General features: G+C 34.2%; 1 protein-coding gene across 3 annotated transcripts; it reads left to right on the forward strand.

The window, feature by feature from the left end:
• Window positions 1–24,953, forward strand: LOC112050017 (histidine decarboxylase). Of its 3 annotated transcripts, XM_052886855.1 has the most exons (19): window positions 1–124; window positions 6,251–6,289; window positions 11,999–12,171; window positions 12,850–12,963; window positions 13,612–13,734; window positions 14,127–14,295; window positions 15,005–15,114; window positions 17,626–17,765; window positions 19,373–19,462; window positions 19,751–19,821; window positions 20,207–20,226; window positions 21,006–21,104; window positions 21,380–21,458; window positions 21,549–21,713; window positions 22,161–22,268; window positions 22,480–22,650; window positions 22,908–23,048; window positions 23,364–23,399; window positions 23,556–23,693. In XM_052886855.1, the coding sequence occupies exons 2-18, from the start codon at window positions 6,262–6,264 to the stop codon at window positions 23,396–23,398; spliced, it is 1,836 nt and encodes a 611-aa protein (XP_052742815.1). In that variant the 5' UTR covers window positions 1–124; window positions 6,251–6,261; the 3' UTR covers window position 23,399; window positions 23,556–23,693. The 3 variants fall into 3 exon arrangements, with proteins under 3 accessions (XP_052742815.1, XP_052742814.1, XP_052742816.1); XM_052886854.1 differs by lacking the exon at window positions 23,364–23,399 and having other exon boundaries at window positions 23,556–24,953; XM_052886856.1 differs by lacking the exon at window positions 22,908–23,048.
• The last annotated feature ends 292 nt before the right edge of the window (window positions 24,954–25,245 follow it).

Consider the following 25,245-nt stretch of genomic DNA (forward strand, 5'->3'; position numbering starts at 1 on the left):
TGTTGTACAGACGTCCCTTATATATTTACATTTAAAAAATCATACAAATTAAAAAAATAATTACATTTAAAATCTAACATTTTTTTTGGTGACGGTTCTGTTGTGTGCTGAATAGTTTCAGGGGGTAAGTATTTATTAGTTAAAAATATCGACTTTTATCTAAATTCGATTTTCACCATTTTCCTCTGAAATTTTCACTTTTATTTATTAATGTTGTTGTTTTTTAATATGATCTTTAATGGTTTTATTTACGTCATGTTAGTTTAGCAAGAATAATAGATTACTTATTTTAAACAATTAAAAAAATATTGCTCTGTTTTTTCAATCTACGAGTATATGGGTGAATTTAGTGGAAGTTCAAACATAAATCATTGATTGTTATCAATTGTTAATTTGTGAAAATTGCGTTGAAATTTCAAGACGGCGTCTTAATATATTTTAGTTTTTTAATGTATTGGCACACTCACATAATAGTAGATATTATTCGAACTGCTTATTTAAATATAAATATATTTCAATATAAACGTTAATTATATTAAACTCCTCCATTCCCACAATAATCCTAAAACTATATTAAAGTTTATGGTCATGATCATGAAACAATCATGGTCTAAGTATTATAGAATATTTCTAATATCTTATTAGGTAATAGGTACATTTTTTTGTTATTTTAGGTAAAAAAATATAATAAATGAAAGATAGAAAACATCACTTTTGTATAAGAATGATTATTTGTGTAAAAATTTTGTTTTTAATCGACTTCAGCGTGCCTATATTCCTTTCTGGTAGCCGATCACCCTCGTAGTAAAATATACCCTATGACACTCGCAAATAACATGGCTTTTAGTGGTAAAAGAATTTTTAAAATCGGTTCAGTAGATCCAGAGATTACCTTTTTAAAACATTAGTAGGTATAGCATAGATAGTAGATACCTACCTATACCCGTCTTTATGTTTACGTGCATTATATGCATGTTTTTGTTTAAAAACATTTTTTTAACAAGAAAATATATAGAAACAGGCTATATATTATCCCCGTATTCCAACGGGAACGAGAACCACGCGAGTAAAAGCGCACGGCGTCAGCTAGTTCTAAGATAATGAGTTTTTTTTCTTCTAAGAAATTTTCAGTTAAAATTCTAAGCCCAAAGTTAAGGGTGGTGATGTTACACTCTAGTGCCCCGGAAGCAAGTTAAGGCGTCGATCTCAGTCATAATCATTAAAGTCTGACAGGCCTGTCAAAAACGCCTGTATAGTGTTTTTTAGATAGCATGGGTACGGTGACAGTTCGTTTCACTTTTAAAAGTTAATAATAATAATAATAATTTATTTATTCATCAGAAAGCAGGTTTGCAAAGATTGCTTAAATATAAGTTTGCCGCGTTTCTCGATAATAGTACGTATTATGAACGTCATAAGGCAACTGTCACAGTACCAATGCTATCTGAAAAACACTTTAGGCTGTTATAGATAAAACACAAAACATCGATTTATTTCATTTAAAGTTGGCTAACAAAACAAACTCTATTGAAAGTGAAGTCTATCTGTAACAACTCTGTCATCGGGTCGGATATTGAAACTGTTTAGACTACAGAATACATATAACTGGCTCGTAGTCCAGTGGTTAAGTAGTTTGGTTAACAGTCTTGAGGTTCTGGGTACAGGAGTGTAGCGTAGACCCACCACACTGCTCAAGTAAAGGTGGCAGGCTTAGTAAAGTAAGCGCCCAGAACGATTTGACACGTAGCGTCTTAATTTAACTTCAAAGGTCAATTACAGAAAATGAATGCCATTTAACACCAGCACTATTTGGGCTTGTTTTGTTGGTTAGTAACCTAATATAGAGAGTTTTTTAAGAATACTATGAACTCATATTTTCCCCGTTTTTTTTGATACTTCGAACTTGCGCAAGTGTTGAGTTAGAAAAGTAATTTTGACTTTGCGACTAAATTTTAAGTAAGTTCCACAATGCTTAGTTAAGTCGTAAGTTTTAAGGTGGTAAGTATGGTTCATAATTATTATCTACAAACCCAACGAAAAATGCTCAGTACAATGAGAAAAAAATCATAAACCAAATTAGTTAGGTCCAAATTGCGGAAAAAATCATATACTAAGCAAAATCGTAGAATATACATGGGGGTGATTCGGATACTCCTCGTTACAAGGCATCCAAATTTTAACTTTGAACGTCAACTTTCCGGCCACCATGTATGTGCTTTGAATACCTGCGTCTTTATGGAGACTTAATCTTGTGATACCTGGGCTGGTGAGAAAGATAACTAAAAAAACGTAAAAGTGTTACGTAGCTTAAAGTCATATGGCTGATTTTTATATTGATTCTGATGGATATTATTCTGAAGCAGTGTCTAAAGTGTCAGAATGAAAAGTCATTGACCAGAACTTTTCTCAGACACTTTGAACTCAGACCAATTATAGAAGGACCTGTATCGCACTCATAGTCCAGAACAAAATTGTCTGTCATTTTCTGAGCAAAACGAGCTTAGATTTGGTATATATCTTATACTAAACTAGAAATTTTTGCCAGTTTTATACACTATTCAATTACACAGAAAGGTATTTTTACGGAGCTCTTTAACCGACGAACACGATTACAACTATTTAACATCAATACTATAGAGACAGTTTCTATAATCGCATTAGATCGTTGTTCATATACTTTGACAGAAAAGTAACGTCTAGCGAGGCAGGTCCTATACAATAATTGGTCTTTGAAGCTTCACTAAAAATAATGTTTACGGCAGATGTTACACGATTTCTCGATGACGCCTAAACCGATTTGGCTAATTCTATTTTTGTTTGAACAAGTGAGGTCCTGAAGCGGTCCCATTGTCAGAAACTGATGCCGGAATCCTGGAGTAATTGAGAAGAACTTTCTAAAATCGTAGGAACGACTAGTGCGTTTGTTATTTTAAAGTTACAGTGTAATTAATAAAAGTCTGGAGTCGATCAGCTAATGGGGTTGAAACATAGATGAGGGAAGTCCTTGTAGCTACGTAACACTTTTTTTAGTTACTTTTCTCATCTGGTACCTATCTAGTTGTCACAGAGCAAGTTTCCACAGAGACGCAGATATTCAAAGCAAATAAGACGCTACTGTAAACCTAAGATTTTATCTTTGTTAAAATAAGGTGTGTCAGTTCGCTCTGGGATCTTGGTCTATAAGGTGATAGTATCTATATTGCTAATTTTTATAGTTTTTCTCGTTTTCTATCGTAGAAAAACCCCATGGCTAGAGAGCCTGACTCCAGCTTAAGTGCTGTATGTTCTGAGGGCTGACTCGCTAGATGTTACCCCTCTGTTTGTGTGTAAGATGAACGATCCAACGCATTTATAAAATCTGTTTCTATACAATCGATATTTCATTGTTGTTATTATTTCCGTCGTGTAGAGCTCCCTTAAATGCCGGTTTGTGTAGTTGAATAGTGTAAAAAAAACGGTCAACTCTTTTAGTTTACTAAAAGATGAAGTTTCGTTTCATGTGTATCTAAATATTTCTTACTTTTTAATAACAACAATATTACAATTTTATTTTTATACTAGCAGACGCCGCGCGGTTTCACCCGCGTGGTTCCCGTTCTCGTAGGAATACGGGAATAATATATAGCCTATAGCCTTCCTAGATAAATGGGCTAACTGAAAGAATTTTTCAAAGCGGATCAGTAGTTGCTGAGATTAGCGCTTTCATACAAACAATTAAACTTTCAGCTTTATAATATTAGTTTAGATATAGAATCGATTTCTCAGCCGGAACAGCAAAACGTCGATCCAGTAATCTAACATTCTGTATAACGAGCCTAAACGATGTGTTTGTTAAAGTATTAGTGTGTGTAAAAATTTATTGTGATTCAAAATAGTTGTGTGTAGTAGTAAGACATAAAATATATTTAATGGTGTTAAATATTTTCAATGTGTGAGCTTCTTATCTCCCTCAAAAAACAACAGACATTTTTGTTGGTAAATTTGATTGCAATGCTATTCCATAGTTAATTACTAAAAGGACCATTTTAAATAGTTTGCTGTTTAAAGAGATTTAAACTCCGTTGTATATTTTTTTATAAAATGTATAGGTAGCCTATGTCACCCGGAGCATTAATACCAATCATTAGATAAAACCACCTCATTCACTAAAATCAGTTCAATAATTTAGGCGCTAAGGTGGAACATACAAACTTGAATACATACATTCACACATAGGCTGTCAAAATCATTACCCTTCCTTTTTGCTTCGGGTCGGTAAAAATTAATCGGCTCTAAAAGCCTATTGCAACTTTAACATTTATTATTTTCTAAGAATGTTTAGTGATAGAAGTATCGAAAGTAAATACAATAAGTTCTGTTTGACAGTTTGATGTATCATTGTTTGTCGATCCGTTTGTTTGTACAGACTCTATTGGATTCTCTATTAGCTTATAATAATCCTATGATCTCACTTGATAATAAGTGCACATCTGCACTTATTATCAAGTGCAGTTCTGAGATGGCAAGACAAAAAACAAAGTTAAATTTTTTTCGTGTGTCACTCAAAACCGGAAATGTAAAATGTATGTAACTTACATGTATTTGAAACTACCTGACACCCGGCAGTTTCACCCGTGTAGTTTCTGTTCCCGTAAGAATACAGGGACAAAATTTAAACTACTAACTGATGCCACGCGGTTTCACCCGCGTTGTTCTCATTCCCGTCAGAATACTGAAATAAAAAAAGCCTATGACACTCGCAAGTAATGTGGCTTTCTACAGGTAAAAGAATTATCAAAATTCGGTTCAGTAGATCCCGCTATTACTATCTACAATAATTTTTAATTATACCTTTTTATAATATTAGTAAAGTAGTAAAATATATTATAGATGAAAAAATTAAAAATAATAAATTGAGAATACGGGCCCGGTAAAAATAATAAAAAAAAACAAAGCGGCGGTCGTCTTGTTAGTAAAAAACACTATTATTATAAGCAAATGGTCTCAAGGACACGATCTAGGCACACTTATAGTACAGTACACTTGCATTCGTTCAACGTCGAAGCCTTAGAACGTACGGCGATACGTGTACTAAATTAGTATTGATTGAGAATACGGGCCCGGTGAAATATTCGTCATTATGTGAAATTTAACACAAATAGGTTACTAGTAGTAGTCCATATAGAGCTCGTTCGGGGATAGGTTGTACCTTTCCCCTTAGGAGCTGGTACCTTTTTACTGGACTGCAAGAAGTGTTATGTTTTTCGCGCGTATCTTGTATGTATGTGTGTATGTATGTAATATTCTTCATAACCTCATTACATATATTCCAAACCGATGAACGGATACGTAATTAAGATATCGTTAGATTTTTCTTAATGACCTAAGTGTTTTTAGATAGGTGAAATAAAAAAAAACCTACACGACGACTGTGTTATAGACTCGAGTCCATAGTAGGTAACCGCTAAGAACGTTAGTCAGTATACGTTTGCTATGAATGGACTTTGCGCTAGGGCCGGATTAAGGAGGTCTAAAGGTTTGTCTCTCGCAAATTTGTGTGAAAGTCCTTAATTTTTTAAAACTACAAACTTAAAATTTGGCAAATAGGTATAGTTGGTAGACGTCCATTAGTAACCATGTCTGCGGCAGGGCCGGATTAAAGAGGTTCGCAAATTTGAATAAAAATCCTTCATTTTTATGCTATTTACATGAAATTTGGCAGGGACAGGGAGGTAGTTAACATTCAGTATACGTTTACTATGAATGGATCTTTCTTTCTTACTTATAATGATGAATAGCTGTACGGCGTCGTAGTAGAATTCATCATCATCAATAACCGATCTATATATTCGGCTCACTGTTGCGCACGAGTCTCTTCTCAGAATGAGAGGGGTTAAGCTATTAGTGCACCACGCTGGCTCACGATATTTTTCAGCAATAGTAAAAATTACTAAATTTTATTAAAAAACTAGCGGACAGTACAAGATGTTACCATATTTTGAAGTGATAACTTCTTATGATAGGGTAAACGCTTCGTAACGTAACGCGTTACGGCGACACTCTGCCTGGCTTCCCTTTATTTGCATACGCCAGCAGGTTTAAATTAACGCTTCTACCGTTTAGCACACGTTTTCTTCTTAAATAAATTTATAGTTTTAGGCGTAATCAACAAACAAACTCACATTTTAATTTATAATTCTGGTTAGAATATATAGTATCTATTAGACATTATAAAATATTATTTATAAAGATATCTTTTGTTTTGTTTCAGTTAGCAGCGTGATGGATCATAAGGAGTTTCGTGTGAAAGGTATGTAAAATAACTAGAACAGGACTTCCTAAGTGTGATGTGTGGGAGACTTCGGCCGTGGCTAGTTGCCGGTAGTTGCCGACAGGCTACCACCCTACCGGCAAAGACGTACTGCCTAGCGATGTAGCGTCCCGGTATGATGTCGTGTAGAAATCGAAAGGGGTGTGGATTTTCATCCTCTTCCTAACAAGTTAGCCCGCTTCCATCTTAGATTGCATCATCACTAACCATCAGGTGAAATTGTAGTCTTAACTAACTTGTAAAGAATAAAAAAAGAAACAAAACAATATAATATCTTAACCCTAGATTACTAAACTGTCCAAAAAGTGACGTTGTTACTAAACATTCGTAAAAAATACGACAGGCAAATAAAATAATATAAATCAACGAATCATAAACTTTAATTATTTAAATTTAAATAATTTAAATTTAAATAATTTAAATTTAAATAAATTACAATTATTTATTCTTTGGGCTTAAGAGATTACATATTAATGAAAATAGTTTGATTTTTCTACTCTACACAATTTGAACACATATTCATGTTGTGCGCCCTACATATGGCTCTTTTACATTTCATGCAAAAAAAAACTACATAAATAAATAAATAAATAAATATACTTAAACAATACACATCACTATCTAGCCCCAAAGTAAGCATACAGAGTAGCTTGTGTTATGGGTGCTAAGATAGTTGATATTATAATATTAATATACAATTATATACTACTTATAAACACTTATGTAATGTATAAATACACACAGACACTGGAAAACACCCATGCTCATCACACAAATATTTTCCAGTTGTGGGAATCGAACCCACAGCCGTGGATGCAGAAAGCAGGGTCACTACCCACTGCACCACGCGGCCGTCGAATAATTACATACATAATAAACATGGTTAATGGTGCCTACTGGATCAATGATAAACTCCTATTGGTATTCTGCAAACGTATGCACATTGACAATTAGATATAATGCTTGATATAATTGCTTATAATTGGATCGAGCCTAACATTAGTAGGTTTAAGAAAATAATAAGACCATGTAGATTGTAGGTACAAATTAATCGATCTGTCAATGTCATATCTGTATTACATATAATTAAAACTACCGGTCTAGGAGTTAGATGTCTGTGAATTTATTGAATCCTGAGTTCCACTCTCTGGGCCTCTAGCCAAGTTACACATTGATTCTCTTTCTACAGACGCTAAGTTTCGTTTAAAAAAATATGTAAATTACATTCCCAATTGTTGACAGTTGACAGGTTGTTCAAAGTCATAGTGAAATTTCATTTATTTTAATTAGGCTTATTTTACAAGCACTTTTGAAACGTCACGTATTAAGATTTAATTAGTTTTTTTTTATTCTCTAGCCCTTAACTACAATCTCACCTGATGGTAAGTGACGAGGCAATCTAAGATAGAAGCGGGCTAACTTGTTAGGAGTAGGATGAAATCCACACTCCTTTCGTATTCAACACGACATCGTACCGGAACTCTAAATCGCTTGGCTGTACGTCTTTTTCGTTTCCACCAGCAAAATTTAAAATTAAAGAGAGTTACAAACGTGCCTTGTAGAGCCCACAACACACTGTTACCATTTAACAATATTTAAACAGCCAAAATCACGTGACTTATATTAATAAATATCATCCCCACACATTTCATTAGTTTTAGAAGCGTTAGCGTTTGTAGAAAAAAAGCCTTAATAGCTCAACAGTAAGAGCGGTCGGACTCATCACCGAGGGGTGGTGGTTCGATCCTCGCCCCGTTGGACTATCGTTGTACACACTCCTAATACAGTCTTTCTCAACTAGTTGGAGGGGAATTGGAATATTGGTCATATTTAAAAGATATGGCAAATATTCTTAAACAAACTTTGATGGGTAAATTGGCTACAGGCCGAAATAAATAAAGAAAAAAATATGGTTAAGTATAATTTTGAGTTCTGAACAATAACTTCAAGTTTTGATATCTGTATGATTAACCGTTTTTCATCCGTAAATATTTTGGAAATCAAAAGCATTGTACTATGAAGGGAAAATAAATAAATCACGCAAACGGACCTGAAACTAATCAGGCATAGTAATTATTCTAAAACGAAATTCAATCAAGTGAATGACTACAAATCCAATTAACCAGTGTGTGAGACAAAGGGAATAGATATTTGTAACAAAGTATTTCTTTGAACCACCATTTTATAATTCTCATTTCTTTTTATGCTAGACACCCACCATCCGATAATCCCACATGCCTGCAGCGCTAACGGCTTGACTACGATAAAACTGATTGTGCCGATGTACATGACATCGACCAACCATCACACGATCAGTTAAGACTAAACCGTATAATATAAGCGTATAGTATAAAAGATTCAAAAATCAAAAATTGGACTTCACGAAATTATAATTGTTACTAATTGTTGTAAACTAGCAGACGCCCGCGACTTCGCTCGCGTAAAAATGGTTGTACACTTTCTTTCCCTATTTAACTCCATAATGATTTATGTGTATTTAGACATTAACCCTTAAGTCTTTTAACCCTTTTACAAAAATGGTTAAAACATGAATGATTTACGATTTATATTGAAAAAGCTTTCAACCCCCTTCACGACGAATAAAAAATAATTAAGCAACAGTAAAAAACATCTGGTTAGTAAAAAAAATTTTGGTAAACTCCTCTCCTCCCAACTTGTATCAATAGCGAGGTTATTAAAGCTGTTTTTTTCATCATCATCATCATCATCATATCAGCCGATGGACGTCCACTGCAGGACATAGGCCTTTTATAGGGACTTCCAAACATCACGATACTGAGCCACCTGCATCCAGCGAATCCCTGCGACTCTTGATGTCGTCAGTTGTCCTGGTGGGGGGTCGGCCAACACTGCGCTTAATAGTGCGGGGTCGCCATTCCAGCACTTTGGGACCCCAACGTCCACCGGCTCTTCGAACTATGTGCCCCGCCCATTGCCACTTCAGCTTCGCAACCAGCTATGTCGGTGACTTTGGTTCTTCTGCGGCGACGATGGAACGAGCTATGTTAGGAGTATCACGCAAAGATACTTCTAACATAGCTCGTTCCATCGTCCGCTGTGTGACTCTGAGCCTTCTTATTAGGCCCATAGTTAGCGACCAAGTCGCTGTTTGTTTTACTATTGCTTAATTAATAGTTATACAACTTAACAACCACAATGCCCTACAAATTGCGTGTTACATTATCTCGTTCCGACGCTCAGAACTTTTCATTACCTGGTAACCTCACAGTTACCAGAACCAAGAATTTTCGTAAATAAAAAGTTAAGCGACTCATCAAGATGAAGCTACTCACGGAAAATTAACTTGATAGCTCATTATGAGCGGAGACTCTAGTTCAGCAGTAAGCCGAATAATATGATTAGTTGATGATGATGATGAATGATCATGATGATCCCGATGAGTAACAATATTCTTTCTTCTGGCTCACATATAATGATAGAAAGAATTGCTGGCAAAAAAGTCTTTATTCTAGGTAATTCCATGACAATCGGGGGTTTTTCAAAAAGTCAAAATTCATTTATTTCAATTAGGCTTAGTTAACAAGTACTTTTGAAAGGTCAAGATTATGTTATAATGTAATTTAATTTAATGGTGGTAATAATAGTCGAAAACATGAAACTAAAGTTACGAGGGTCCCAAACACGCCTTGGTCCGAGAAGAGCCCACCAGAAACTCAGCCAAGGTTTTTTTTTGTTTACCACCATTTTACAAACTTATTTATAAGCACACAGCCGTATATTACAGTTTAACACCAAGTTTTTTTATCATTAATATAATCATTAACACTATAACAAGCCTTTCCCAAAAGCTTGCGTTTAAAAATTTTGATTGTTGATTTTGATTGTTTGATTTTGAAAATGTTGATTATCCCGATGAGTAACAATTTTCTTTTTTCTGGCTCACATATAACGATAGAAAGAATTGCTGGCATAAAAGTCTTTATTCTAGTTAATTTCATGACATTCGGGGATTTTTCAAAAGTTTTAATATTATTAATAAATCACCTAAAACATCTTCCTCTGTTGAAGCAATAAAATCTATTTAAAGAGTTTATTTGCTCATGTAAGTAACTTGCATGTCGAATAACTCTTCGTTTCACATTTGATACGCAATATTGAATGTAGTTCGATTCCCATATTGAGTCGTTTACAGCGCTCCCCTAAGTCGTTTTATGGCGGCAAATCTGCGTTTAGTATAGGATTTGTTCCCTTCCACTGTTTATTGGTTCAATACGTGCTCAATAGAGAACGTTATTATGTTGATATTAAATGCTCTGTGACAGTGATCGTCACTTATCCTTGTTATTACTAACAATTATTCTATCTTAGATTGCATTATCACATACCATCAGGTGAGATTGTAGTCAAAGGCTAACTTGTAAAAAATAAAAAAAAAAAGATTTATACTAATAGCATTAACAACTGAGTCTTAGGGCCATAAATCATTTCTCTATATCTATCTCGCTTGCACTTATGGGTCTTATGGAGCCGTCTAGTGAAGGGTGTAACAATGAAAGACATATTATCGATAAGTAAAGTTTATTATCGTATCTTGTTCACAAAATTAAAAAAATTAACAATATTTGATTTAATATAATACATATTTCATATTATATAATTATTAACTAAATAAAATTAATCTTCATCTGAGTCTTCATCATCAGAATCTTCGTCTTCTGCCAAATTTATTATATATTAGTATCCATAGTGCGCAACGAGTAACACATGAATGTATTTATTTAATTGCAGTAAACACATTTATAGCAAAAAAAATACGCAATGCAATTACATTAGAAACCGACCAATCAGAATCGTCCAAATCATTATTGACTCATCATTAGCACGTGCGCAGGTAGCCGTTTATCGATAATTAGGGTGCGCAGGTAGGCGCGCTGCACATTCCTATCTTTTTTGACTTTTATGACCGGACGACTCAGATGATAATGCGCATACTATAGGCGATTTGGAGTTTAGACCCACCACGTTGCTTAAATATTAGTCGGCGGGCTAAGTGTTAATTTTTAACTGAAAAAAATTACAAAAAAAATACTTTCGATAAGTGCGAGCTCTCGACTTAGAGATGGGGATGATGACTAGGTTTGAATATATTGATTTTTGAGACATTCGGGTAAATAAGGTTTTAACTAATTATTATTTAAAAAAAAAGATTGACTGGATGTTTGCAAAATAAATAAGATTACAAAAATTTCCTAATCTACAAAAATTATTCAATATTTGAACTATTAACATAGACGCACAAATAACAAAGATATTTGTAATTTTGTTTGAACGCCCATACAAATCTAACGATCAGCGAATCAACGACGTAATTAATTTGGGCCTTTTTGTATGGGGCCTTTTTCAGGGATCCGTGGCGGTGCCACAAATCTGACCCTTTAAATCCCTGTAGCTCCGAAAGTTATGATCGAAGATATCCTGTTACTTTTAAGAAAATTGCTTTACTATTAGCTTACTCCTAATGTATATACCATTTAAAAAACTGTCATCATCCCTATTTAACCTTAATTTAATTTAAATAAACAGCCCGTGCGGATTAACTTGACATCCGGCTCGAATGATGTTTGTACTGTGTTTGTTTGGTTGTGTTTGCTAGCCAGATGTCAACTTAACGCGCACGAGCTATATACGATCATCGTTTCTATATAGCCAAGGAGCTGGTGGACTATATAGCGGACTATTTGGAGAATGTCCGCGACCACCGCGTGTACCCCGGCGTCCAGCCCGGGTATCTCCACGCGCGCCTGCCGACTGAAGCTCCGCAGGCCCCCGAGTCCTGGGACGACATCTTCAGGGATGTGGAGGACCATATCATGCCAGGGGTAGGCTATATTAGGCTAAATTATTTAACCCTAACTTTTCAAACATGACAAAGGTGCCTGGAAGGAGTGATATTGGACTTTTGATAAGGCATGTTATCGCCGCGTTGCAACGACTTGCGGTACGGACGGCCTCAGTGTCCTCGTGGCGTTTGAGCCGTTCACATCTCTTGTTGTGTAATTCTTTATGGATTATTTGGGATAGGCGGGGAGAGTGACTTGAGTGGAAAAGGGCAATGTTTGTTAACAGTCAAAGGATCATTTAACCCTATCACTCTCTGCTATTTTAGGGTCTTATTTTGGTTAAAGTTTGATTTGTTAATTCAGTTGACAAATGATAATGACAAATAATAATTTTGTTTTTATCATATCACCTATCATTTCACTTCACTTATACTTATTTTGATTTTAACACAAAATTACTAAACCGATTTCCATGAAAATGAAATGAGTTTAGTCTGGAAGTACTTTCAAAGAACTTTCAAACAAAAAAAAATCAAAATTGGTTAACAAATGACGAAATTATGAGGTAACGAAAATTAAAAAAAAGACATGTGTCGAATTGAGAACCTCCTCCTTTTTTTTGAAGTCGGTTAAAAATAAAAAAGCAATTTAATTTGTTCGAGAATATTTATAAGAAAGAAGAAGAAAAAGAGACGATAGATTTAATTATTTCTTTAGATCGTCCACTGGCAGAGCCCGCACATGCACGCATACTTCCCCGCGCTGACGTCCTACCCCTCCATCATGGGGGAGATGCTCTCCAGCGCGCTCAACGTGCTCTGCTTCACTTGGGTATTGTACTCTCATATAAATTAAAAATAACAAAATAAGTAAAATATCAACTGTTTTTTCACTTGAATAATAAATACTTGTCGGCGGAGCCGAATAAATACTATTTCTGATAACAGAGAAGCCGTAGCCTCAGGGCAGGTTCTAAGCTTTACGTGTCAAGGATGGCAGATACACAAAGTAACACTATCAATCATTACCAGAACGACCATTTAACTAACTACTACTAACTAATGTAAGATGGCGCTACTATCTAATCCTCCGACATACTCATATATCGATGAACGTTGGAAAACCATAGTAGCCGACGTCCCGCGGTTCCAGCCGCGTAAGTTCCGTTCTCGTAAGATTACAGCGATAAGATAAAGCCTATGACACTCACAAATTACGTGCCTTTCTTGTGTTCAAAGAATTTTCAAAAACGGTTCAGTCGATTCGGAGATTACTCCCGTAGAACACCACAAACTTTACCTATTTATAATATTAGTAGATTAAAGGCCAGTGAACATCTACGAGACTTTGAAATAAATTCGGAAGTTAAGTAAATTTAAGAAACAAGGAGGAAGAGGAGGATGTAAAGGAAGGAATAATACTGACAATAAAAATACAGAACCACTCATAATCAAATATTAAAGTATTATTTTGACCCAGGCGTCATCACCAGCGGGAACTGAGTTGGAGACGATAGCGATGAACTGGCTGGGCAAACTCCTCGGGCTACCCGATTGCTTCCTCAACGAGAAGAACGACAGTCCTGGTGGTGGGGTTATACAGGTGCGTGTATTTCTATAGATTTGAGATTCAGGTGATCAGACTTCATCATTAGAGGTTGAGAGACATAACCATGACATAACAAAGCAGCCCGAGACAACGAGAAGTACAAATGAAAGTTTTGGGGTGGATATATGTTTTATATTTAGATGTATCACCCCAGTGGGAACTCAGTTGGAGACAATATTGATGGTGATAGTTCTCAAGCTCTATGTATGGAGTCCTAGTGCCTTCAGGTATATTTTAATAATTTCTGGCCCTATATTTTAAAAATAATGTTTACTTTGCCTTTGATTAAATTTACAGTGTAATCAAAATTATGCAATGAAGTTAAATTCCTAAAACCTTCCTTCAGAGTTAAAGAACTCAGACTCTAATATTCTACGTTTTTCTAGACCACAGCCAGTGAGGCGACCCTGGTCAGTCTCCTGGCTGCGAGGACGAGGGCTTTGATGGAGCTCTCCAGCCTGAACCCTGAGGTGCAGTCCTCAGAACTGCTGGGTCACCTGATCTGTTACTGCTCAGACCAGGCCCACTCTTCCGTGGAGAAAGCTGGATTGATCGGTAATTTTATTTTACTTTATTAATATAATTCATTAACTTTCTAGGCAAAGTGTACTGGCCACTACTGGTTTGGAACGGAGATTTAAAAAGGAAGTTACCGGCAAGAAACACAACAGTTACTTTTCAAAAAACAGAGATAAAACAAAAAGAAAATCAGGACACCGAGGGGGGACACTATTATTATTTGTCGTACCCCCGTTAATACAGTATTTTCCGACTAGTTGGAGGGTAATGAGAATATAAATCATATTTAAAAGATACAGCAAATATTCTTTAAAAACATCAATCTATTTTTGTGACGGAGCTCTTTCGGGAAAAATCCATAGTTCCGTAAGATTTGTGAAAAACTAAATTTCGCGCGCACTAGTACTTATAAGTTTTGGATAACAATATTTATTACTTTATTAGTAAATTTATTAATGACAAATAGTAATTATAAGTATTCATCATCATCATTATCAACCCATATTCGGCTCACTGCTGAGCTCGAGTCTCCTCTCAGAATGATAGGGGTTAGGCCAATAGTCCACCACGCTGGCCCAATGCGGATTGGTAGACTTCACTCACGCAGAGAATTAAGAAAATTCTCTTGTATGCAGGTTTCCTCACGATGTTTTCCTTCACCGTTTGAGACACGTGATATTTAATTTCTTTTTTTTAATAATAATTAAGAAATTATAAGTATTAAATAACAATATTTTGTTGTCAGGATTGGTCAGAATGCGATACATAGAGTCGGACGAGCACCAGTGCATGCGAGGCGCTAAGCTAGAAGAGGCTATTCTTAATGATAAAGACAAGGGGCTGGTGCCGTTTTGGGTAAGTGGCATTAATATAAGTGAAATAGTCGATTGGTTTGTTTGTTTGTTGTAGCTGTAGGGTAAAGTTTTACTACAGCAAGTTAAGAGAATCCACTGACTCTGTGTTAACAACAGTTTAGAAATCCTGCAGTATAAATACGCTGGCCCAATGCGGATTGGCAGACTACACACGTAGAGAATTAAGATAATTCTCTGATATGCAGGTTTCCTCACGATGTTTTCCTTCACCGAGTGAGACACGTGATATTTAATTTCTTAAAATGCACACTACTGAAAAGTTGGAGGTGCATGCCCCGGACCGGATTCAAACCCACACCCTCCGGAATCCGAGGCAGAAGTCATATCCACTAGGCTATCACGGCTATTATAAAATGTTTATAGGTAAATAAATATTTAAATATTTATTTACCTATAAACATTTCTAAAACATATAAATAAACATAATTGCATTTTTCTGTGATGTGTGTCTATAAACATACATCGCAGCATACTTTCCATCCAGGAAAAATCACATATGTTATGAACGTAAAAAATAATAAATCTACTATTCAATTTCCTTGCATTAGAGAGAGGGCATTATGACAAAATCAGATCGTTTCAATCAAAAATATTGAAATTTTGGTTTTCACGATACCGAGAATTAAATTGATACCAATGTGTAACACATTGGTATCAATTTAATTCTCGGTATCGTGAAAAAATACGTTAGTTTATAATGTCACTCGTGAAATTATAATCTACCGTCATATTGTGAACTGAAAATATTGATTACAATTTAACGTATTATTTTTCGGTATATTACACATAGGCTACTTTTCTTCCCGGAAAAATCGATGGTTTTCTCGGGATTTGTGAAAATATAAAAACCTCGCGGACGAAGTCAGGGGTGTCCGCTACTAATTTTATAAATCAGCTAAACAGTTGAGACAAGTAATTGTACCACACTTATCTAAATATAGATATAAAAACATGGTTGTTATAAAAGAAAACAAAAACCAGCAAATAATTTCACTAAGTAATACTCTATTAATTTGAATATCTCAGCGGCATCATTATATAGGAACGGAGGGAGTTCTATTTTTACCATCAAATACCATCTGAGGTTGCGCTGCGGGACCAATTTGTATAGGATTATGATTTATGAAACACTAACAAGGGACTCTCTCAGTTGTCTTCGCTAAGACATTGCTTTATGGCGATTGCTAATTTGTATATTGCATCCTAATGATTTGCTATTTATTTATGCCGGTAATCTCATTCAGTGGCGTGCACTTCATAGAAGCATAACGCAATGCATACCCTGAGGATTCATTACGTACCTACATGTATTGGAGGAGGAATTTTTAATTTTCAGTAAAATATAAAAAAAGTATCAATTTAGGTACGCCTAATGTCTAAAGGTGTTGCAAGGTAAAATAAGGTGATAATGAAGTATCGAGATAACGAACTTAAAGGTAACTGACGTCACATCCTTCCGAGGTGCCAATATTCTGCATTAACGCAAATACTTATTAACGTGAAGATGGATCTTGGTATGTTACTCGTAGGATCGAGGAAGATTATTACTTCACATGCTTCGTCGTTCACTTTATAATTTACTAACGGACGCCCGCGTCTTTGCCTGCGTGAGAAACAATGTTATATGTGCTTCTCAGTATAAAGTTTAAAAGCCGGTTAATAAAAAAAATACTTTAGATTGCTTGTGGTCTGCCTGTGCGGCTTTGGATTTGAGGTTTTGGGTTCAAATGAAATATTGGGGTATTGATTCTTCGGTTGGTAGTGTTTTATGTGTACGGTTACGTTAAGCCATATTATCGTTAAAATCTAATTGTGATCGTTATGATATTAAGCTCGCTGCATTAGAGCCGCGTTGATGGGTCCCCCGTAAATTTATTTTTCTTAAGCAAACAGGCTCAGACCAAAACCATATGGACTAGTATAATACCCTAATTCACCAACAAAAGGCGAGGTAAACTCACACATCGAAAATATTTTACACTAATAAATATATTTTGTATATTTACACTACACACATATTTTGGATATTGATTCGATTGCGAATAAAATTTATAGTTGTGTGTAGTGTGTATTGACACATACGTGTTATTTTTACACAGATTAACAAATACATCGCTTGGACTCGTGACATAGATTATTCAATCACCAGTTCGATGTTTTGCTGTTCCGGCTGAAGAATCTATTCTTTGTAGATATTATTGTTTTTATTAAAATTTTGAAAGAGTTTAGTTAGGGATTCTAAAGTAAAAATTGTTAACCGTTTTTTATGTCATTCATCTATACAAACCGGCACTTTTAGGGATCATAAACATCGATTTTAAACAATTTTTAGATCGTTGATCTTATACTTAGACAAAAGGGTAACGTCTAGCAAGGCAGGTCTGAGGCAGGCAACAGGCTTATATAGTAAATCATTAAAATATAATCTCGATGTTTAAAATAAAATGTTGTTGATGGATGATGATGATGATAAATATTTAATACTTACCAGGTGTGCGCAACCCTTGGTACTACTGGGTCGGTGGCGTTCGACAACTTGCGTGAGATCGGCGAGGTGTGCGAGAAACACTCGGCGTGGCTGCATGTGGACGCGGCCTACGCAGGCAGCGCCTTCATATGCCCCGAGTATAGGTAAGCTTATCGATATAGTTCTCAATCAAAGCTTATCGATATAGATCTCAAGTTATTAGGTTTTATTATTAGAAATACAAAAGAATTTAAAAATTCATCAACAAAATTAGCCTTATTTAATACAATGATCAGAAGTAGACTTGAATACTGTTCAGTAGCATGGAATCCGTATTATCAAGTACATAAGGATAGAATTAAAAGAGTACAAAAAAAGTTTTTACGACATTTAGCATTTAAAGATAAAATATTGAAGGAAAGAACCAAGTATGATGATCTCTTAAAATTTTATAAAACGGCTTCACTATCTAACCGTAGAGATTTGATAGACCTTTGTTTTTTGCACAAAATTGTTAATTTTAAAATAGATAACTCGGAGTTGCTGAATAGGGTAAAACTTGCTGTGCCGAATAAAAATGCTAGATCTCACATTAAAAATAAACTAACTTTTAGGCCAAGAATCACAAAAACTAATCTGGGGAGAAATGCTCCTATTGAAAGAATAGTGAGATCGTATAATAATATTTTTAAAATGGCAAATCTGGATATTTTCAATAGCGTTTCTAATTCTTTTAAAAGTAAAGTTAAAAAACATATGTCGAAGAATAATGTACTTTAAATGTATTCTGTTTTTGTTTTAAATGTAATTTCTTATTGTTAATTCCCATTATTATTGTTGTAATTACATTTTTTTTTTCTTTCTTTCATTTAGTTTCTTTTTTTTTTATTTTTAGTGGTAGGTAGATTTAGTTTTTGTTTCTTTTGTTTTTAATGGTAAATTAAGAATTGTATTAAAATAAACGCATGTTGAGTTAGCCTATAAGTGGGGTGTACAATGTAGCATATTACATTTTAATGCATGTTATGTTTAATTAGTCATAAGTTTTTTTTTTTGTATACAACGTTGGCTTCCGAATAAATAAATAAATAGTATAGACTACGGATGGTATGATGGATGGATGATGAAGATGATGATAGATGGTAAGTAAGACCGCTTCTATCTTAGACTGCATCGTCACATAAAATCGAGTGAGATCGCAGTCAAGGACTAACTTGTCATAGAATGAAAAAAGACTTAGGCGATCGTCGAAGGAGTATTTTTTGCCAAATCTTTTAAATATGGCCAGTATTTCAGTTCCTCTCAAAACTATTAATCGATGGACGTCCACAGCTGATGAACTCGTAAGGAAATTTAACATGGTATTGTATTAAGCCTCTGGATCGATCGGCTCAATACCATGTTGTTTGGAAATCTTCTCTAAGTAATTGGAGATTATCGAAATACTGTTAGCAGCGGGTACAACAATATCATTATTACTTTCGGTTTCAAAAGATTGACTACCACTGTAATTGTAATTGCGACCCCGCACCGGAAAGCGCATTGTTGGTCGACCCTCCAAAGACATCAAACGGGTTGCAGGGAGCCTCTGGATGCTGGCGGCTTGAGACCGTTTTGTTTGGAAGTCCATGCAAGAGGCCTATGTCCATTGTCCAGCAGTGGACGTCCATCGGCTGATAATGATGATGATGATGAAGAATTGCAATTACTGGTTACTGGTTTTTACTTGTCATCGCATCGGAACGCTAAGTCGTCATATTTTGAATTTCAGACATTGGCTGAATGGTGTAGACATGGCGGATTCTTTCGCCTTCAACCCCTCGAAATGGTTGATGGTGAACTTTGATTGCACGGCTATGTGGTAAGTTTCTTAAAGGTTTTTGATCTAGCAAAGACATTTAGTTTTGTAATATACTTGGATTTTTTTTAAAAGCAGACACATATGAAAAAAATTTTGCTCCTAAAAATTTTTGACAATGTATTTTCAACTACCTTTGCAACGCAGTTCTCTGGTGCTTACCAGATTAAATCAGTATTATTAAGAAAAAATAAAAAGAAATTTAAATAAATAAATTATTTAAAGATACTAATTTAATTTTGTTGAGTAGAGTTTGTGTCGAATATTTTTTTAACAGTTATTTTGTTTTAGGGTAAAAGACAGCACGGCGCTCCACAGGACCTTCAATGTCAATCCTATATACCTACGACACGAAAATTCAGGTAAATTCATAAAAATAATATATTTTCAATCTTCCAGTATAGTACTATTACTAAAATAGTATCAATACCACCATGCTTATAACTGTCGCCAAGCAGGTACACTATGTTTAGGTTATGCACTATGTGTTGGATATTTATTTTAACCAGGAAATAGCAGAACAGAAAAGTGATAATCAAATATTAGGTGATAGTTTTATGATCAAGAGCAATTTTTATTTACCGTCAATAAATACGGGTAAAGTTTGTGACTTTGTAGGGTTGTAGGGGGGGTAATCTCGGGATCTACTGAACCAATATTTTACGATAAAGAAGAACGTATGTCTGCTAGTTACAAAATCAATTGTTTATTTTAATAAGAAATAAATAAACATTTCTCTGTTTACAGGCAAAGCAATTGATTACATGGTAAGTTGACAAAATACCTAATAATTTAAATTTTATTTGACTTTTTATATATTAAAATCGAATAATATAAAAAAACGAAAAAATATACTTTTAGTAAATATATTTTTATCTACTTTTCGAGTTGTGATCACATTATTACAAAATAAAAACAAACATGTATCAAATTTTTATGAAAGAAATCTTGACATTATTATCTCAATACCTCTATAATTTCCATTGTTTCATAAATAAAGGTTGGAACGCAAGACGCGAATACAAGAAACAAAATCGATATCATGGAAAAGATGAATGATGAAAATATTATAGACACTGATACAATCATAGATAATGATACTATCATAGACACAATTGATAATGACAAATGTGATAGTAGTGTGACGAATAGTGATGAAGGTTACCCGCTAAGTGAAGACTTCTATGATGGAAGCGATGAAGAGAATACTAACTTACACGGCTATAATGCAATGGCAACTGGATGTCAGTCTAAAATACAATTAGAAAATCCTGATAAGAAAGAACCACTTGTATGTTGTTTTTGGTTTAGGTGGTGGTTTAAACTAACATAGAATAATACAGGCTTTGTTTTATATTTTATTAACAGCATGAAGCATAACTATCACTGGATAATACAGTGATTTTGCTCTACGTTTCTTCGAAGTTATAGCTAACTTGATAATATATTGTGAACTCTATTTTTTCTACTTCAGAAAATAATCTCCTTTGAACGAAATGAAACACAATACCCTATACAATATAATAAATATTCTTTGTTTTTTTAGCATTGGCAAATTCCACTGAGCCGTCGATTCAGGGCGTTAAAATTATGGTTCGTTTTGAGGAACTATGGCGTGGTTGGGTTGCAAAAACACATTCGAGAGGTATGTCTCTATTGAATATTACCGAAATTGAAGTCCTAACGCTAAAAGACTAATACAGCTATTGTACAAACGTTACCATACATATTGTTCAATAAAGCATGAGTATAATAATTGCGATTCTGCGTTGAGATTTTAATGGTCTTTAGGATAGATTTCTTGCATATACTGTCATACGGTGCACGCCTTCGAGTAATCATGTAGTTTAAAGCATCATAGTCTTGAGCAAATCATATTTATGAAGTTACTTAATAAGTGTCCTTTTCGTTGATTATCAGAGTGTTCGTTTGGCACAAAAGTTTGAAGCTCTGGTTTTGGCTGATCAGCGGTTTGACATTCCTCAACCAAGAAACCTTGGTGAGTACACCAATTTATGTAGTCTAATACTTTTCGGATGCGGATAATATAAAATTTACGAGTTACTATTTATTCCTAATTTCTTCCAAGGTATGGTGGCATTCCGTCTGAAAGGCGACAACACACTTACGGAGCGTTTGCTAAAACGGCTCAACGCACGTGGCTACATCCACGCGGTGCCGGCGTGCTTCAAGGGCGTCTACGTTATCAGGTTCACAGTTACCTCACAACGGACTACTAATCAGGATATTCTGAGTAAGTTGCTTGATCTTCAGAAGTATTTCTTATTGTCCTTGGAGCTCTTAAGGTGCAGCTGTGCATCTTTTCTTAGTTAGCGCAACTTACCCTGCAGCTTAAAATGGAAACAAATGCTAATTTATTAAATAATGGAAACAAAATTTCATAATCTCTTTCCGATTGTATTTTTGATGAAATAAGATTGCGCTTGAGCAGGATATCAGATGATTCTAAGTGTAGTTGTAGCTTAACATGAAATATAACAGCTTAGGAAGTTCCTTTACACTCTTTTTTTGATGATTACCCAAGTTCAAAAATCAACAACTACAGACTTAAGAAGAATAATTCAAAATTTAACAACATCTATGATAAAACATGACGCAACACGCTAATTTCAGCCACAGCTGCTTATTTTACCCATTAATTTACAATCTTAGTAAAGCCTTTATTCAAATACTTTTACAGATGATTGGAGTGAAATAAAGACTGTTGCCTCAGAGATATTGATGGATACGTTTGGATCTGAAAATGGAAATATTGTCATGCCAAAGAAACCGAGGATTTCATTGAAAGGTACGTTCTACATAATATAGTAATATTATAGTAATTATGAAATCAAACACATTTCATGTGTTGCCGATAAAAAGGTTCTCCACCGCTGGTTGACGCGCACAAGTATCTAGTCTATCTGTAGTAAGTTCTTCTGAAGAAACTTCAACAATTTTCTTTACAAATCAATACTGTAAACCAATTTGTGTACATATTTTGTTGTTTTCTTTTGCAGAAACCCGTGAATTGAATGCAACATTCGGGACTAGTCTCCTGCTAGCAAACAGTCCAATGAGTCCAAAGATCGTCAACGGTACTCATGTAGCTATTTGCGATTACGAACAAGTTCTTTCATCTTGCGCTCAGACGTTTGCACAATTGAAAATGGAACCGAAAGACAGTCCTGGTCAGTTATATTTTGATATTTGGAATGTTATTCTTGGTTCTTAATCCTTTCACGTTATGCACTAAAATATGTTACAAAAATAGCATACACCTATAGGATATTTACTAATTCGTTATATTACAGTTACAATTAGTTTTTAAAAAAATGCTTTATCTATTAACTAAAATACATTTGCTTAACATAAAACTTTAATTATAATTTCCTCAATCATATTTTGAGCATGATTATTATCAGAGGCTTTACTAAATTCTTCATAGAGATGCGAAGACGTATCAGGGGCATTCGCATGTGTGGAAAGAAGTTCTCCCTTGACTCTTACATGGATATGGTGCAGGGCTTGATGGTGGAGCAATCTCTCCCTCAGTGCTCTGAGGAAGAGAGAGAAGAGGCTTCTAATGGTAAATGGATGTTTTTGAAAAAGAAAGGTCTGAGGCAATTTTGAAATCATCGTTTTAGGCTTTAGATATAATCTGCTGATTTAGTGCTTTTTCTATTTCTTATTAATTTCCTGGTTGATGGAGTCATAGAGTCAAAATTGCTTCATCGCCCGATTTGGTTTTCTCTTGGAAGTATTACTTGCTCTTACATATTTATTTATTCTTATTCATCTCTTCATTCTATTTTATTCATCTCTTTCTAGATTTAGAAAAATTTAGATGTGTGTCACATTGATATTTTAAGTTCCTTAGTTTAATTTTCTTGGTTTATTTTAGGAGCGAAAAGTGAACCCATTGGAGCAAAACATTGAGGTAATGAAATTTTATTGCAGGTGGTGGGTTTTGTACCTCAAAGCGAAAAGACAATTGCATGGCTATTTGTACCATTACCTATATTGTATTTTGATGCTTTTTGTAATGCAAGATAAATATTTTCAGCTATATATTTGGAAATCTGTGTACTTACAGGATCTAGTCCTTGTGACCGTTCATCGATCACATCGTCACCGGTGACTTCAAGCACCACAATCAAACAAGACATATCAGATTTAAGCCAACTGCATATACCTTCTACGCCATCCAGACAAATTAGATCTAAATCATTCGACGTATCCCTCTCAGATTTAAAACTAGACGATGCTACTATATCTATAGATATGAGGAGCAATGAAATAACCATAACTCCAACTGGATCAAAAAAAATCGACGATCATGTGCATTTTAATGCTCTTGAGGAAAAACTGAATATTGGCGATAAAATTTCACAAGCATTTGACAGCTTCCAATCAGGGAATTTAGATGTTTTTCGTAGCGAAACTAATCAAGCTAGACAAGGAGTTGATGAAGTTGGTGATAATTCAAAACTGACTATAAAAGGTCCGGGCAGTTATATTAAGAAATTGATACAACAATTTAGCGAAGGCCCTTTTGAAACGGAGGATGATAGAAATGAGCCCGAAAAGACAGTACCTACGCCGTCTATCAAGGATAGAGCCGATGCAATTTGCAAAAAATGCTTTCATTACAAAGGTCGGATAAATAAATGAATAAAACGGAAAATGTACTTTTTATGTATCATGAATTTTAAGGACAGGAATAAACTTATCATATTTTTTTAATTTGCGTGAATTCAAATATTTAATTATTTTAATTTTAAGAATTAATAATTCTTAGGCAGGGCCTACAACGTTAATGTTATTAGTTATAGTTTTAAAGATTTATTTTAGTTTATAATAAGAAGTACATTAGTACTATGTTATTACTAATGTGTAAGACAAAAAAATAAAAACAAAAACTTATTTTTAAGTTTTTACTAATTTGTTCATAAAACTAAAGCACAATGTTAAGTTTTGTAAGTTTAAGTTTAGTTAGTTTTTTTTATGTTTTATTAAAAACATTGATTTGAAAAAAATCCAAAATTGAAAAAACACTCGTAACCAAAGTTCTGTATAGTTAAAATGACACTTTGAAGTTTAATATAAAATAAGTGTGGAAATACAATTAAGACACAAGCAGTACTGAGTTGAGATGAATTCAATTATATCAAACTCACACAAATACCAACTTTATAATTATTACGTATTCAAAATTGAGTGGCTTGTTAAACCTATCTACCAAATTTAAATATTAGTATTATAATTGTAATTTATATTAATAGGCTTGTAGATAAAAATTACAGCGTAGGCGTTATATTATTAAAAAAATAAAAATTGTTTATAATTTTAATATAATATATTATACGTTAGAAACTGCTGTGCGTCATCAATAAACTTTTTCTTAATATTGTATATTCCTTAAACAATATTGTTACTGTAAGTAGAGCCAATATTTTAATATTAGTAAATATTCATTAAAAATATCTCGAATGTAATCTGTTATAATTATTATCTACCGTATATAATATTACAATGATAATAATACTTAGTATGCACTATAATATGTACTCGAATGGTAAAATGAAAATAATAAAAATATTTATTGGTGCAACAGTGGGTTTTATTTTTCATAATATAATAATCTGCTACAGATATATCTAAGTAAAGTAAGCTTCGCACATTTTTATATTGTTTTTCCAATTATGCCTGCCATCAATCGCATTCAGCATTCAGCTGCAGTTCTACTAAATTACCATCACAAAAACCCTCAAAAGCGATATTAA

This window comes from Bicyclus anynana, chromosome 18 (assembly GCF_947172395.1).
Source record: "Bicyclus anynana chromosome 18, ilBicAnyn1.1, whole genome shotgun sequence".
NCBI lineage: Eukaryota > Metazoa > Arthropoda > Insecta > Lepidoptera > Nymphalidae > Bicyclus > Bicyclus anynana.